Here is a 12434-nt window from a genome sequence, read left to right as displayed (position 1 = left end):
AAAAAAAAAGCCATCTCTAAAAGTTATCCATCAAAAGCCTATATGCAATGCCAACATCAAGCATCATTTTCAATGGAGAGAGACTGAAAGCATTCACCTTATGAACAGGAACCAGACAGGGATGCTCCCTATCACCACTCCTATTAATAATGCAATGAAATTACTAGACATGGCAAAAAAGAAGTAAAACTGCTTCAATTTGCAAATAATATGATTTTACACATGGAAGATTCCAGAGTGTTAATAAGAAAACTACAGATCAAAAGATTCAACAAAGTGTCAGAGTACAAGAGTAACAGACAGAAACCATTCATCTTCCTTCACATCCACACCAACAAAAAAAAACAAACCAAAAAACAACTCTCAAGAGGATTTCAGGAAAGCAGTAACATTTACAACAGTTGCCAAAAGAACATAATAATTATACATAAACCTAACCAGTAACACAAAATACTTACACAAAGAAAATTACAAAACACTACTGCTAGAAAATTAGACCTACATAAACAAACATCGTATCATACTCGTGCATAAGAAAACTCAGCATTGTGAAAGAGTCAATACTGCTCAAAGTGATATAACTGTAAAACAACCCTAACTAAGATTCTATCAACATCATTTAAAGAGATGAAAGAATCCATTCATAACTTTATTTGGAAAGGAAAGAGACCCTTAAAAGAGAGCCTTATAAGCAAAGCAAAGACCAAATATGTCTTACACTTCTTGATTTCAAAACCTACCATACAGCCATATGGTTAAAAAGGCTTGTTGTTGTTCTTGATTGTGTTGACTGCCTTCAAGTCAAGCACAACTCATAGAGACCCTATGAACAAAAGGCCTGAAGCCCCTCTACAACCATTGACATTTATCAAAGTTCATAGAGTTTCCAGAGGCATGTAATTTAGGAAGTGGATGCCACTCCTGCTTCCAAACCGGTCACAGTATGTTATTGTTTTTATGTGCCAATGAGTCACCTGTGAGGTATAGTGATCCTATGTACAGCAGCTCTGAACCCTTTCCTATCCTGATCCAGTAGCACTAACTCCAACACACCAACCTCCATTGTCCCAGTTACTGTATTAATCCATCTCATCCAGGGCCTCCCTCTCCTGCGCTGTCCGTCCACCCTTCTAAATGTGATGTCCTTCTCCAAGATTTGATCTCTCCTGGTCATATGCCCAAAGTAAGTGAAGTGGAGCTTCAAAATCCTAGCCTCCAAGGAGAGACTTGGTTTCAACCGCCTCAAGACAGACCTATCTGTTTTCTTGGCAGTCCATGGTATGTTCAAAACTCTTCTCCAGCACTACAACTCAAAGGCATCTATTGTTCTTCTGTCATCTTTAGTTATTGTCCAACTCTCTGAAGCATAACAAGTATTGAGAACACCATGGCCTGGATTACGCACACCTTTGTATCTAGACTGACATCGTTGCTCTTCAGTACTCTGGAGAGGTCTATAAAAGCAGATTTGTCCAATTCAGTTCATCTTTTAATTTCATGTCTCCTAGGTTAAGAGTTGGCTCCTCCCAGGTCTCGGGAACTTCTCCTTGCCAGAGGAGCATGGTAGTGTGAGCACAGGAATCATGGCAAGCTTTTGGAGTTGAGTGTTTTTTCGGGCATGTGTTTGACGTGCAGGTTTGCTCTGCCCCCAGAAGCGAGGCAAGCCAGGCTTGGCCTAGGGTTTAAGGCAGGAGGCAGCCTTAAGCCCAAAGGGGCCTCAGGCCTGCAGCCCTCGGGCCGGGTTCAAATTGTTTTCCTGTCAAACATTCTTCTAGGTGGTATAGTACTGGTCTGTGCATTGCTGTACAGAGGTAACTCGTGGTTGCTGTGATGCTGAACACTGTGACAGTGATGTGCCAATCGTGGTAATGGGTACCCATGGTGGGCAGTGTTGGCTGGAGCTTCCCGACTAAAACAAGCCTGGAAGAAGGAGCAGCATCCACTTCCGAAATGGCTTGCCTCCAGAAACTCTATGTATGAACAGTGCTCAGGCCGTTTGTTCATAGGGTCGCTATGATTCATCTATGACTCACTCAACAGCACCAAACAACAACAGTGTTAAGAGTGTTGATTTGGGTCCAAGCAAGCTATAATTGTTAACAACCTCAATCTCTTCTCTATCTAATATGGTGCTTCCAATTGGTCCAGTGGTGAGAATCCTAGTCTTCTTGTGTTGAGCTTCAGTCCATACTGAAGACTACAGTCCTTGACCTTTTGCAGCAAGCACTTCAGGTCCTCCTGCATATTATGTGCTGTTAATGAGTCTTCCTCCAATCCTGATGCCACACTCCTCCTCAGAAAGCCCTGCTTCCCAAATGACCTGTTCTGCATAGAGATTGAAAACATATGGGAACAGGATGTATCCCTGATACACTCCTTTCCTGATTTTGAACCATGCTGTGTTTCTTTGCTCTGTTCTAAGGGTGGCTTCTTGGTTCAAGTACAAATTTATACTAAAAAAAGCTTAGTACTGGTAAAATGAAAAGACGCATAGGCCCACTGGCATAGAACTGAGAAACCATTTACCAACAACTGATCCCAGATATTTATTTGTAGAAAATTATCCATACATCATATCAGATAAAACACTACTCATTTTGATCATAAACTAAAATCTAAAACTATAAAAATCACCAAAGAAAAAGTAGAGGTAAATCTAGAAACCCTAATTCATAATACAAAGAGATTGTCATTCATAACCAAAAATTCACAAACAAGGTTAACTAGAAAATCTTCTAAACATTAAATCTCTGGGTATATAAAAACACTTCTTCAGAAGAGTGAAAAAGAGAACCAGCAAACAGGAAAAACTATCAACAACATATCTGACAAGGGATAATCTCTAACATTTATAGAAAATGTCAAACTTAAATAACAAAAAGACAATAAAATAAAAAATAGGCAAAGGATATTAATAGATATGTCATGCAAAAATGCATTACATATTGAGAAAAGTTCTAAATTATTAGCCATTCGTCATACATCTCAATGAATCAGAACCAACTCGCAGCTTCATTGGGTGCCTTAAGTAATAAATCATGGATCTTAAGTAATAAATCAAACAGAGATTATCCATTTTTCTCCCTAGGAGAAATTTATCAAGAGGGCATTTCAAAAAAAAGAAGGGGGGGCCATTTCAGATCTGTCTTGAAAAAAAATACTATCAGTGATAAGATACTATCCATATGCCCACAAGCAGATCAGTTAATTATTATGAAAATTTATGCATCAGCCACTAATGCTAAGAGATTAAGTAACTGCAGGTTTTTACCAACTTTTTCAGTCTGAAATTGACCAAACATGCAATCACAGTACTGTGGGAATTACTGATGACTGGAATACAAAAGTTGGAAATAAAGGATCAGTAGTTAGAAAATGTAGCCTTGATGACAGAAATGATGCCAGAGATGAATTAGTAGATGGAATACACAGAAATTAGATTTACAGCATGTGTGGAGAAATCAAATGACCCCAAACAACATCTGCAATCAGAACCCAGGGAAGACAGACTGTGGACCAAACTGTGAAACACTGCTATGAAAGTATAAGCTGAAGTTAAAGAAAAGTAAAGTAAAGCAAGCCCAAAAGAGCTAACGAATAATTTTGAGTATATCTCATCTATATTTAGATACCATCTCAAGAATAGATGGGATGCACTGGGCACTAACAATGAATCATCAGATAAGACATACATGAGGAAAGCAAAGGATCATTTAAAAAATAAAAAAAGTGAAAATATAATTATCAAAAGAGTCTCTGAAACTTGCTCTTAAAAGCACAGTAGCTAAAGTAAATAAATAAAAATCAAACCTACTGCTTTCAAGCCAGTTCCAACTCAAAGCAATCTTCCACTGGGTAACAAGACCATAAATCTTTACAGGACAACACTATCCATCCTTCTCCCAAGGAATAGCTAGTGGATTTGAACCTCCAACCTTTCAGTAAGTCGTCCAACACATAATGCAGAACATTGAAATACAAAGACTGAACAGAAAAGTTTAAAGGATAGTTCAAGAAGACAAAGCAAAGTGTTAAAATGCAAAGACCTGGAATTAGAAAAGCAAAAAGGAAGACTACATTTAGCATTTATCAAACTTAAAAGATTGAAGAAAAAACTCAGACCTCAAGTTGCACTGTTGTTGTTATTGTTATAGTTACTGTTGTTGTTGTTGTTAGGTCCATCAGTCCAGTGCAACTCATAGTGAGCCCATGAACAATCTCAGACACACTCAAGTCCATTGCTGCAGTCATGTGACATTGCTGTGTCAATCCACCTGACTGAACAGTGAAGGATTTTACCAGCAAAATATTGACTGATAACATCAAAAGAAGATGGGTAGAATATTCACAGTCACCACACCTAAAAGAACTGCACAACACTACACCATTTTAGGAGGACATGCATGATCAAGATTGAGTGGAAGAAAGCATTGATCAAAAAAAGGATGGGGTATATGGCAGGTGAGTAGAGTGGAGAGGGTTCTAGGAATTGAGATGTTTTAGCAAACAGAAGTACTCATTCATTTATACCAAGAAGACAGCTTCCTGGTCAACTGACTGCAAGAGATCCATTCCAAAGTAATCAATCCAAAAGAACACAACAATCACCTAGGAATATCACCAACACCATATGTAAGTAAAATGCTGCTGAAGCTAATTCAAAAACAGCCGCAGCAGTACATTAGAATAGAACTGCCAGAAATTCAAGCTAGATCCAGACGATCTGGATGAGAAATATCTTCACTAATGTCACTTAGATTTGTCTTAAAAGCAGAGAATTTCAGAATAATTACTGTGTTTTAGTGACTATGCAAAGGCATTCAACTACAATGACCATAGCAAACTGCAGGTAATAATACTGTGACAAACTGGAAATTCCAGAGCCCTTACTATGTTCTTGTAAAATCTGCCATGATAAAGAGGCAGTCATTCAAAAAGAAGTGTCTTGGAGAAGGTGAAATCAAGTTTCTCCTAAGAGGCTAGGAATCTGAAGCTCCATCTCACATAGTATGGGCACGTGGCCAGGAGAGACCAGTCCTTGGAGAAGGATAGCATGCTCGGAAGGTCAGAGGGACAGAGAGACAGAGAAAGACCCCGATGAGATGGATTGATACAGTAACTGGAGCAATGAGGGAGGAATGTGGGAGTCAGTGAGACTGGCTCAGGCCAGGGCAGGCTTCAGAACTCTTGTACACAGGGTCACTATAAGTTGCAGGCGACTTGACAACACACAATAGCAACAACATGATTTAAAATCAGGAAAGGCATGTGTCTGGGTTGTATCCTTTAACTGTTATTATTTAATCTGTATCCTGAGCACATCATCAAAGAAGATGGAATATATGAAGAAGAATATGACATCAGGGTTGGAAGAGGACTCATTAACAACTTGTAACATGCAAGTAACACAATCTTGCCCAATGAAAGTGAAAATTATTTGAAGCACTTACTGATGAAATCAAAACTACCCTCTTCAGTATGGACTATACCTTAAGAAAACAAAAATCTTTACAACCAGACCAAATTAACTACATCATGATACATGGAGAAAATATTTAAGTCATCAAAGATTTCACTTTACTTAGATCCATAAGCAGTAGTCAAAAAATCAAAACACGTGTTACATTGAGCAAACATGCTACAAAAGACCTCTTTAATGTGTTAAAAAGTATGTCATTTCAAGGACTACGATGTACCTGACTTGGGTATTCGTGTTTTCAACCACCTTATATATATGTGGCAGTTGTTCAAAGAATAAGACCAAATCCAACTGATGCCTTTAAACTATGGATTATGCCATGGGCTCCCTAAAAAATGGTAGAAATACAATCTAAAAGCTCCTAAGAAGTCAAGATGGTGAGATTTTGTCTCCTATGTTTTGGATATATTACCAAGAGGGATCAGTTTCTGCAGAATGATCATGTTTGATATAAAGGATCATCAAAAAAGACGAAGATATCCAAAGAAATTAATTGAAATAGTGGCTGCATCAACAAGCTCAGAGCAATGACTGTAAGGGTGGCACAGCACCAGGCATTATTTCGTCCTGTTGTAAACAGAACTTAATAACAACAAGCTGACAACAAGGCTCATCCAATCTTCAAGCACCTAAAAATTACACAGTATGCCAAGGAGGCACCTGAATTCATACAATATTATGCAGCGCTGAAAAACAATGAAATAGTAAAACACCGTACAACATTTGGGGAGCCTTGAGGACAGTATACGATGTGAAAATATCTCAGGCACAAAAGGGCAAATACTGCATAATGTCGCTGTTATAAAATAGGACAGACATGGGGGGCAGGGGAGTTGGGGAGCGAATGGGGAAAGAGTGGATATATAATGAACACTGCATTAGAACAGATAAGGGGAAGAACAGTCTGAAAGGAATATATGATTGTGCATTATATGTATGAGAACAATCAGGAACAAGGACGCAATGTTGGGTGAACTGAGCAACAAGGTGAGGAGGGGGTGTAGAAAAATCTAAGGCAAGGGGGGGGTGTAAAAAATCTTTAATTTAAAAAGAAAGAGCATTAAGCATGTGGTTTGGTTACATGTAAGACTATAGGAAGCCAATACTAAATATTTATAATAAACTGAATGCTATTTCAGGATGTGAGGATTCAAGCTTAGAGTTCACCCTGAGGCACTAAGGCAATCCTTAAGGGTTTACCAGATTCTTGCATTTGCTTATCCCTTCCTCCTGAGTAAAGCAGAAGGTTTTGAATAGAAAGAGCTTGGCTTCATTTGCATTGAACTCTCTTTGTGATTTACTTCCTGATAATTTTCAATAAAGATACAAGGAAGCAGGAATAGTGGTCTTCAGTAGAGAACTGCTGGCTCCCTGTTTTTCATGCTCTCTGCTCTATCTCATTCCTGGCTGGCTGTCTCATTATTTATAATTATAAATTACTTTACCCTCTGGTCTGCAACATACAACTGCTAACCTGAAATGTTGGCAGCATCAATCCACTACCCACATCAATGGAGAAAGATGAGGTAGTCCACTCTTAACTTAGATTTACAGCTTCAGAAAACCAAGGAAGGATTGTCATGAGTCACAATCAACTTGAAGTCATGCGTTTGGCAATGCTTAACAATATTAAACTAAGAGTATTAAAAAATATACCACATTTTTGAAAACTAGGGTCGCTATGAGTCGTCTACATCTCAACAGCACTTAACAACAACACAGAAAGAGTTTTGCTGGCCTAGTAGATAGAAAGTGATGCTACCAAGCCAAAGGTGGGTGACTTTAATCCTCGGCCTATAAGCCTGGTTTTAATTGTTTTTGGTCAAACATTCTTCTAAGTGGTATAAGCCCTAGTCTGTCCGTTTGCTGTACAGAGGTAACTCGTGGTTGCTATGATGCTGAACTCTGTGACACTGATATGTCAAATGTGGTAATGGTTTACCATGGCGGACAGTATTTGGTGGAGCTCCCCAATTAAAAGCTTGGAAGCAGGAGCTTGCCTCCAGAAACTTCATGAACTTGGAAAAACGAAAGTTATACAAGTGTTCAGGTCTTTCATTCATAGGGTCACTATGAGTCGCTTACGACTGACTCCACAGCACTTAACAACAACCTAGAAGCTAGTGCTAAATCAGCAAACTTTGTTTTCCTTATCAACCTTAAAGCAAACCACAAACCAAATAAAGAAAAATCTCTAAGTTCTGCATATATATTGTGCACGGATACATTTACTGTGGGACACAAGAATTGATGAAGAGTTAAAGCTTTGCTACTGCCAGAATCACTGCTTATCAATATTTCCAAAACTCTAACAAAACCACTGCAAACAGTAATCAAATGTCAACACAGAGTGTCAAGAGATAGGAGTCAACTACTTCTCTCCCACTACCAGGTTTCATATGCCCTTAGCATTGCCAGGAAAAGTATGCAGTAGTAAAAAGAGCAGGGCTCTTTCACACAGAGGACTACTCAAGCCCCCTTTGGTACCCTCCTGGTTGAGCTCGACTAAATCACTCATTTCCTCTGTCCTTTCAAATAGTTATGCTACTCTTTCATAACCAAATAATGGAGTTAACAATCACTTCTCAGTTATTTACATGCTGATATAAGCTTAAGCTTTCATGGTCCCCAAAAGTACCCAAAGCTATTTATAACAAAAATTTGAGTTCCAACAGCTCCCACAGGACAAAATATTTTAATCATGTCGTTTGAAGAGCAGGCAGTACACCTATAGCTTCCCAATGCTTTTTAATCTCCTAATGTTCCAAGGTTTCAAGCAGACCTAGCACCGGTCGAAACTGACAAGCTAAGTGCACACAGCATTTGACAAAATGCACTGTAGATTCATTCTAGGATCGTTAAAATCTGATACCGGCCTTGGAGGAGGAAACGCATTTTTAATTAAATGAGAGAGGAGGGAAAAGTTTCCAACAGTGAGTAATGCCTTCCTTCTCAGCTGACTTCACCAGTACTAAGTGTCAATGCCACCACTGGGCCCACACTAGGCTAGATTTTGCGTTACTTTCCTGTCACACAGATGAGAAGCCTAAGCTGTGTATGACAGGTGTGTGTCGCGCTAAGTTGGGGGGCGCGGCGAGCCGGGAGCCTGGGAGGGCAGTTCGGATGCCGCAGTCTGCCACGGCCAGGCGGCCGGCGGGTCCTACCAGCGCTAACTCTCCCTTTTCATTCCCATTCTCCGATCGGGAGAGGAAGGCGCAGGCACCACACCCTCCAGGTCGCCAGCCCGCTCGCGCTGACAGCCCCGCGGAGCAGCCCGGCCCTGGCGCGCCGGTTGCAGGGTTCGCGGCCCGGCCCTCCGCCCCGCCGCCACTTCACATGCCATCCCTGCCCCTAATGAAGGGCACAAGCAAGGCCTCATCGCCTCCCGGGCTGCGGGGCCTAAAGCAGGGAAGAGGCCACGCCGAGGAGGGGCGCCCGGGCCACCGACTCGGCTCCCGAGCGCGGCCGCAGAGCCCTCAGACCCGCCGCGAACCCGCCACCACCGGCTCAACACCTCCTGCCTCATGTGCGGCGAGAAAGACGCTTTCACTCTCTTACCCTCTGCAAAATCCTCCTAAACATGGTTTAACCACCACCCGGCGCCGCCGCGGTGACTCTCCGGACCCACCGGCCCCCACGCGGGGTCACTCTAATCGGGGGTGCGCGTGCGGAGAGACTAGGCCGGAAGGGGAGTAGGGCAAGAGGTGGAAGCGAAGTGGCGGCGGCCGAAAGGGCGGCCCCGACGTCCCCACAGAAGGCGAGAGGGAGAGCGAGCTAGCCAGGGAGTCAGCGAGCGCCTGCCCGCCCGCCGGGCCACCCCCGTAACTGACAGCTGGGCTGCCCCGCCCGTGGCCGCCAAAGGGCGGGGCCGGCGCCAATCCGCCCTCTCGGCCTGTCCATCCGCAGGGGGCGGGGACGAAGGGGCGGGGCTAGGGTCTGCTACCAATCAGAAGCGGCGGTGGGGTGGGAGGCCGCGTGACGGACAAGCGGTAGGACGGTGGCGCCGCCGCTCCTTCCGGCGGGCCGGGAGGACGCAGCGACAGCCAAGCGCACGCCCGCGCTCTATCGGAGGCCGCGCCCCCGCGCCGGCCTCGTGACCGAAGGAGGGTGGGTGGGGACCGGTGGGTGGGGAGCCTTAGGGCCTGGCTTCAGGGTGTCCCTGATCAGGCTGAGAGGAGGGCAAGCGTCTGCTCTGAAATCTGGAACTGCGCCTCCAGTTGATAATTAAAATTTGTTAGTGGAACCCTTTCCTTGACTGCCCTGGCTCTGGACAGGGCATCCTATCCTGAGCTGGAAGCCTCTTTGCTGCTGGAAATGCAGACCTGAGTCGCGGTGGAAGCAGGAGAGTCACAGACATGCTTAACCAGTCTGTTGGGTTTTCTCCGCCTTTTCCAATCCTTATTTTACCTTCCTACTCTCTTCCTGCTTCTAATTTCAGAAAAAGAAAAAAAAAAGTAAAGAAAATCGGAAGACAAGAGAAAAAGGGAGGGAGAGGTAGGAAAAAAATTAGATTGAGCAAGAAGAGTTTGGAGCTGTTCTTTTTGAATCATAGCAACAATGCTTAATGAACTGATGTCATTAATGAGCTTTCCATTTCTCATAAGGAATTTAAAAGCCGATTGTGATAATAGATATACTGAAGTAAATCGTTTATGCCTCTTTTACAGATTAAGAATGAGGTCACACATAAATAGCCTGCCAAAACAAGGATGTGGACTTGGAACCAACTTCCGGGCACAATGTCATTATTTAAACTCGAAAATCACAGTTCCTGAGCCTTAGCATTTTAAAATCCACAAACCACGAAGCCTGGTTTTCAGTCTGGAAGGAAGAAAGAAGTCTGTAATATTTCTTAAGTGGAGAACAGCAACAGTGCAACTAACCTTGGTGGTTTTTGGTGGGGTTTTTTTTTGTTTGTCTTTTTTTAAAAAAAAAGCAACTTGAACTCTACAATGAAATGTTCATTGGAAAGTTCTTTTAGATCTTTTGAGAATATGCAACAAGCTGTTATAGTACTTTCAAATGAGTAAATGTGAAAATCTTTTGTAAATTGTACGTTAAGATTCAATAGCACATAACTACAACTACAAATACAATGTATTATTTCTTTCTGTCCCAAATCTATCCTTCTGATTGTCCATCTGGTGCAACTGAACAGTCATCCTACAACAAATGTATTATTAATCACTACAGATAATAATTGCACTTACATACATATCCAGGCAAAGCAAAGCCCTTACTTTGCCCTCTCTCTAGACAAAGATACTTTCTATTCAAACTATGGAGAACATTCTACTATGTCTTTTTCTTCCTCTGTCTTTGCTATGACCTTTTACATTCTTTTGTGTAATATTCTTGCTATCCTCCCACAGATCACCTGGTCTTCACTCATTAGTATTTAAGGCCTCAAATCTATTCCTGAGATGGTTATAGGTGACCCTCCAGACAATTTTGGAGGTTGTAAATCACATAGGAAGAGATTGTCTATCTTGTGGATTTGAATCAACAGAGAGGCCTGGCCTTTGGGTTAGTAGTGCAACTCTCTACAGACTACCAAAGTTCTAAATGGATAAAGGAGCAGTAAAAGCAAAACAGAGACTAACTAGAATTATTAGAGTATTAGAGTATGAGATTATTATTCTCTTATTAGAGATTATTAGAGTAGGTAACTAGGGACTAGTAGGGTAGGGTACATAAAAATTAGAAGTGGTGTAAGTGCCTTAGACTAGGGTGATATTGAAGTGAAGTGGAACATTTTTGCATTCCAGTCATCAGTTATTACTAACACATCTTGAGGGCTGAGGATTGTGAACATGCCAAAAGAACGAGTCTGTCTTGGAGGTGATACACATAGGGTGCTCTTTAGAGGCAAGGATGACAAAACTCTGTCTCACGTGCTTTGGCCATGTTTTCAGGAGGGGCCAGTACTAAGTAAAAGGTATCACACTGGGAAAGACGGGTCAGAGAAAGAGAAGACCCTCAGCATATGGATTATATTGACAACAGTGAGTGAAACAATGGGCTCAGGTATAACAGACATCATAAAGATTGCATAGGATAAGGCAAGGCTCCTATCTGTTGTTCATAGGGTTGCAATGAATGGTGGTCCACTTGATGGCATCTAACAAAAAGCGGCAAGAAGCTGCACTGCAATCCCAACAGCATACAGTTCTAAACCACCAGCTGCTCTGTGGGAAAAGAATGGGCAATCTCTGCCTGTATGATTAACTGCCTCTGAAAACCCTCCAGAGGGTCAGCTATGGGTCAGTTCCAATTCTATGGTACACAACAACAACAAATATAGATCAATAGAAACATATCAATATTTTAAGGCGTTCTGGTGACCTAGTCCATAGGGAGCTGCACTGCTAACCTAAAGGCCATGCCATGGCAGAGGGCCATTGGAGGTTCAAATCCACCAGCAATTCCTTGGACTAAAGATGGAAAATCTGTTCCTAGACAATGTACAGACTGGGGGGAAATACCTAGAGGGCCAGCTATGGGTTTATTCTAACTCAAAGGCAATGAGGTTATTTTTTTTTTCTTCTAAATCAGCATTTTTAGACAGCAACCCTGTGAGTAATAGATATGAACTCTGTCCTATCCAATGCCATTCTCAGTCTCTCTGATGTATGTTAGCCCATCGCTGCAGTCACTGTACCAGCTCATCTCTTTGAGGATCTTGCTATCTTTCTCTCACCCTCTACCTTTCCAAGTATGATATTTCTTTGCAAGGAATAGAATCTCCTACCAATACATCAAAAACATGTAAGCTGAAGCTTCGCCATCCTTGTCTCTAAGGAACTGTATGGCTGTACTTTTTCCAGGATGTACCTGTTTGTTCTTTTGGCTGTCCAGGAGATATTCAGTGCTCTTCTCCAACATCATTACTTAAAGGTATCAGTTCTTCTGTCATCTTTATTCAACGTCTAGCTTTCCACAGCATACCAAGTAA

At 41.9% G+C, this 12434-nt stretch overlaps 1 protein-coding gene across 1 annotated transcript in view; it reads right to left on the bottom strand.

Annotated features, from left to right (window-relative positions):
- The window catches only part of EEA1 (early endosome antigen 1), a 165507-nt gene extending 156196 nt beyond the window's left edge, over positions 1-9311 (bottom strand). The window contains exon 1 of the mRNA XM_006898486.1: positions 9038-9311. Within this exon, the coding sequence (XP_006898548.1) occupies positions 9038-9061 (24 nt within the window). The 5' untranslated portion in view covers positions 9062-9311. The remainder of the gene's footprint in view (positions 1-9037) is intronic.
- Between the last annotated feature and the right edge of the window lie 3123 nt (positions 9312-12434).

The sequence above is a fragment of the Elephantulus edwardii genome, unplaced genomic scaffold (assembly GCF_000299155.1).
Source record: "Elephantulus edwardii isolate Elephantulus edwardi_28Jun2011 unplaced genomic scaffold, EleEdw1.0 scaffold00231, whole genome shotgun sequence".
Taxonomy (NCBI): Eukaryota; Metazoa; Chordata; class Mammalia; order Macroscelidea; family Macroscelididae; genus Elephantulus; species Elephantulus edwardii.
This window is presented reverse-complemented; position numbering and strand designations above follow the sequence as displayed.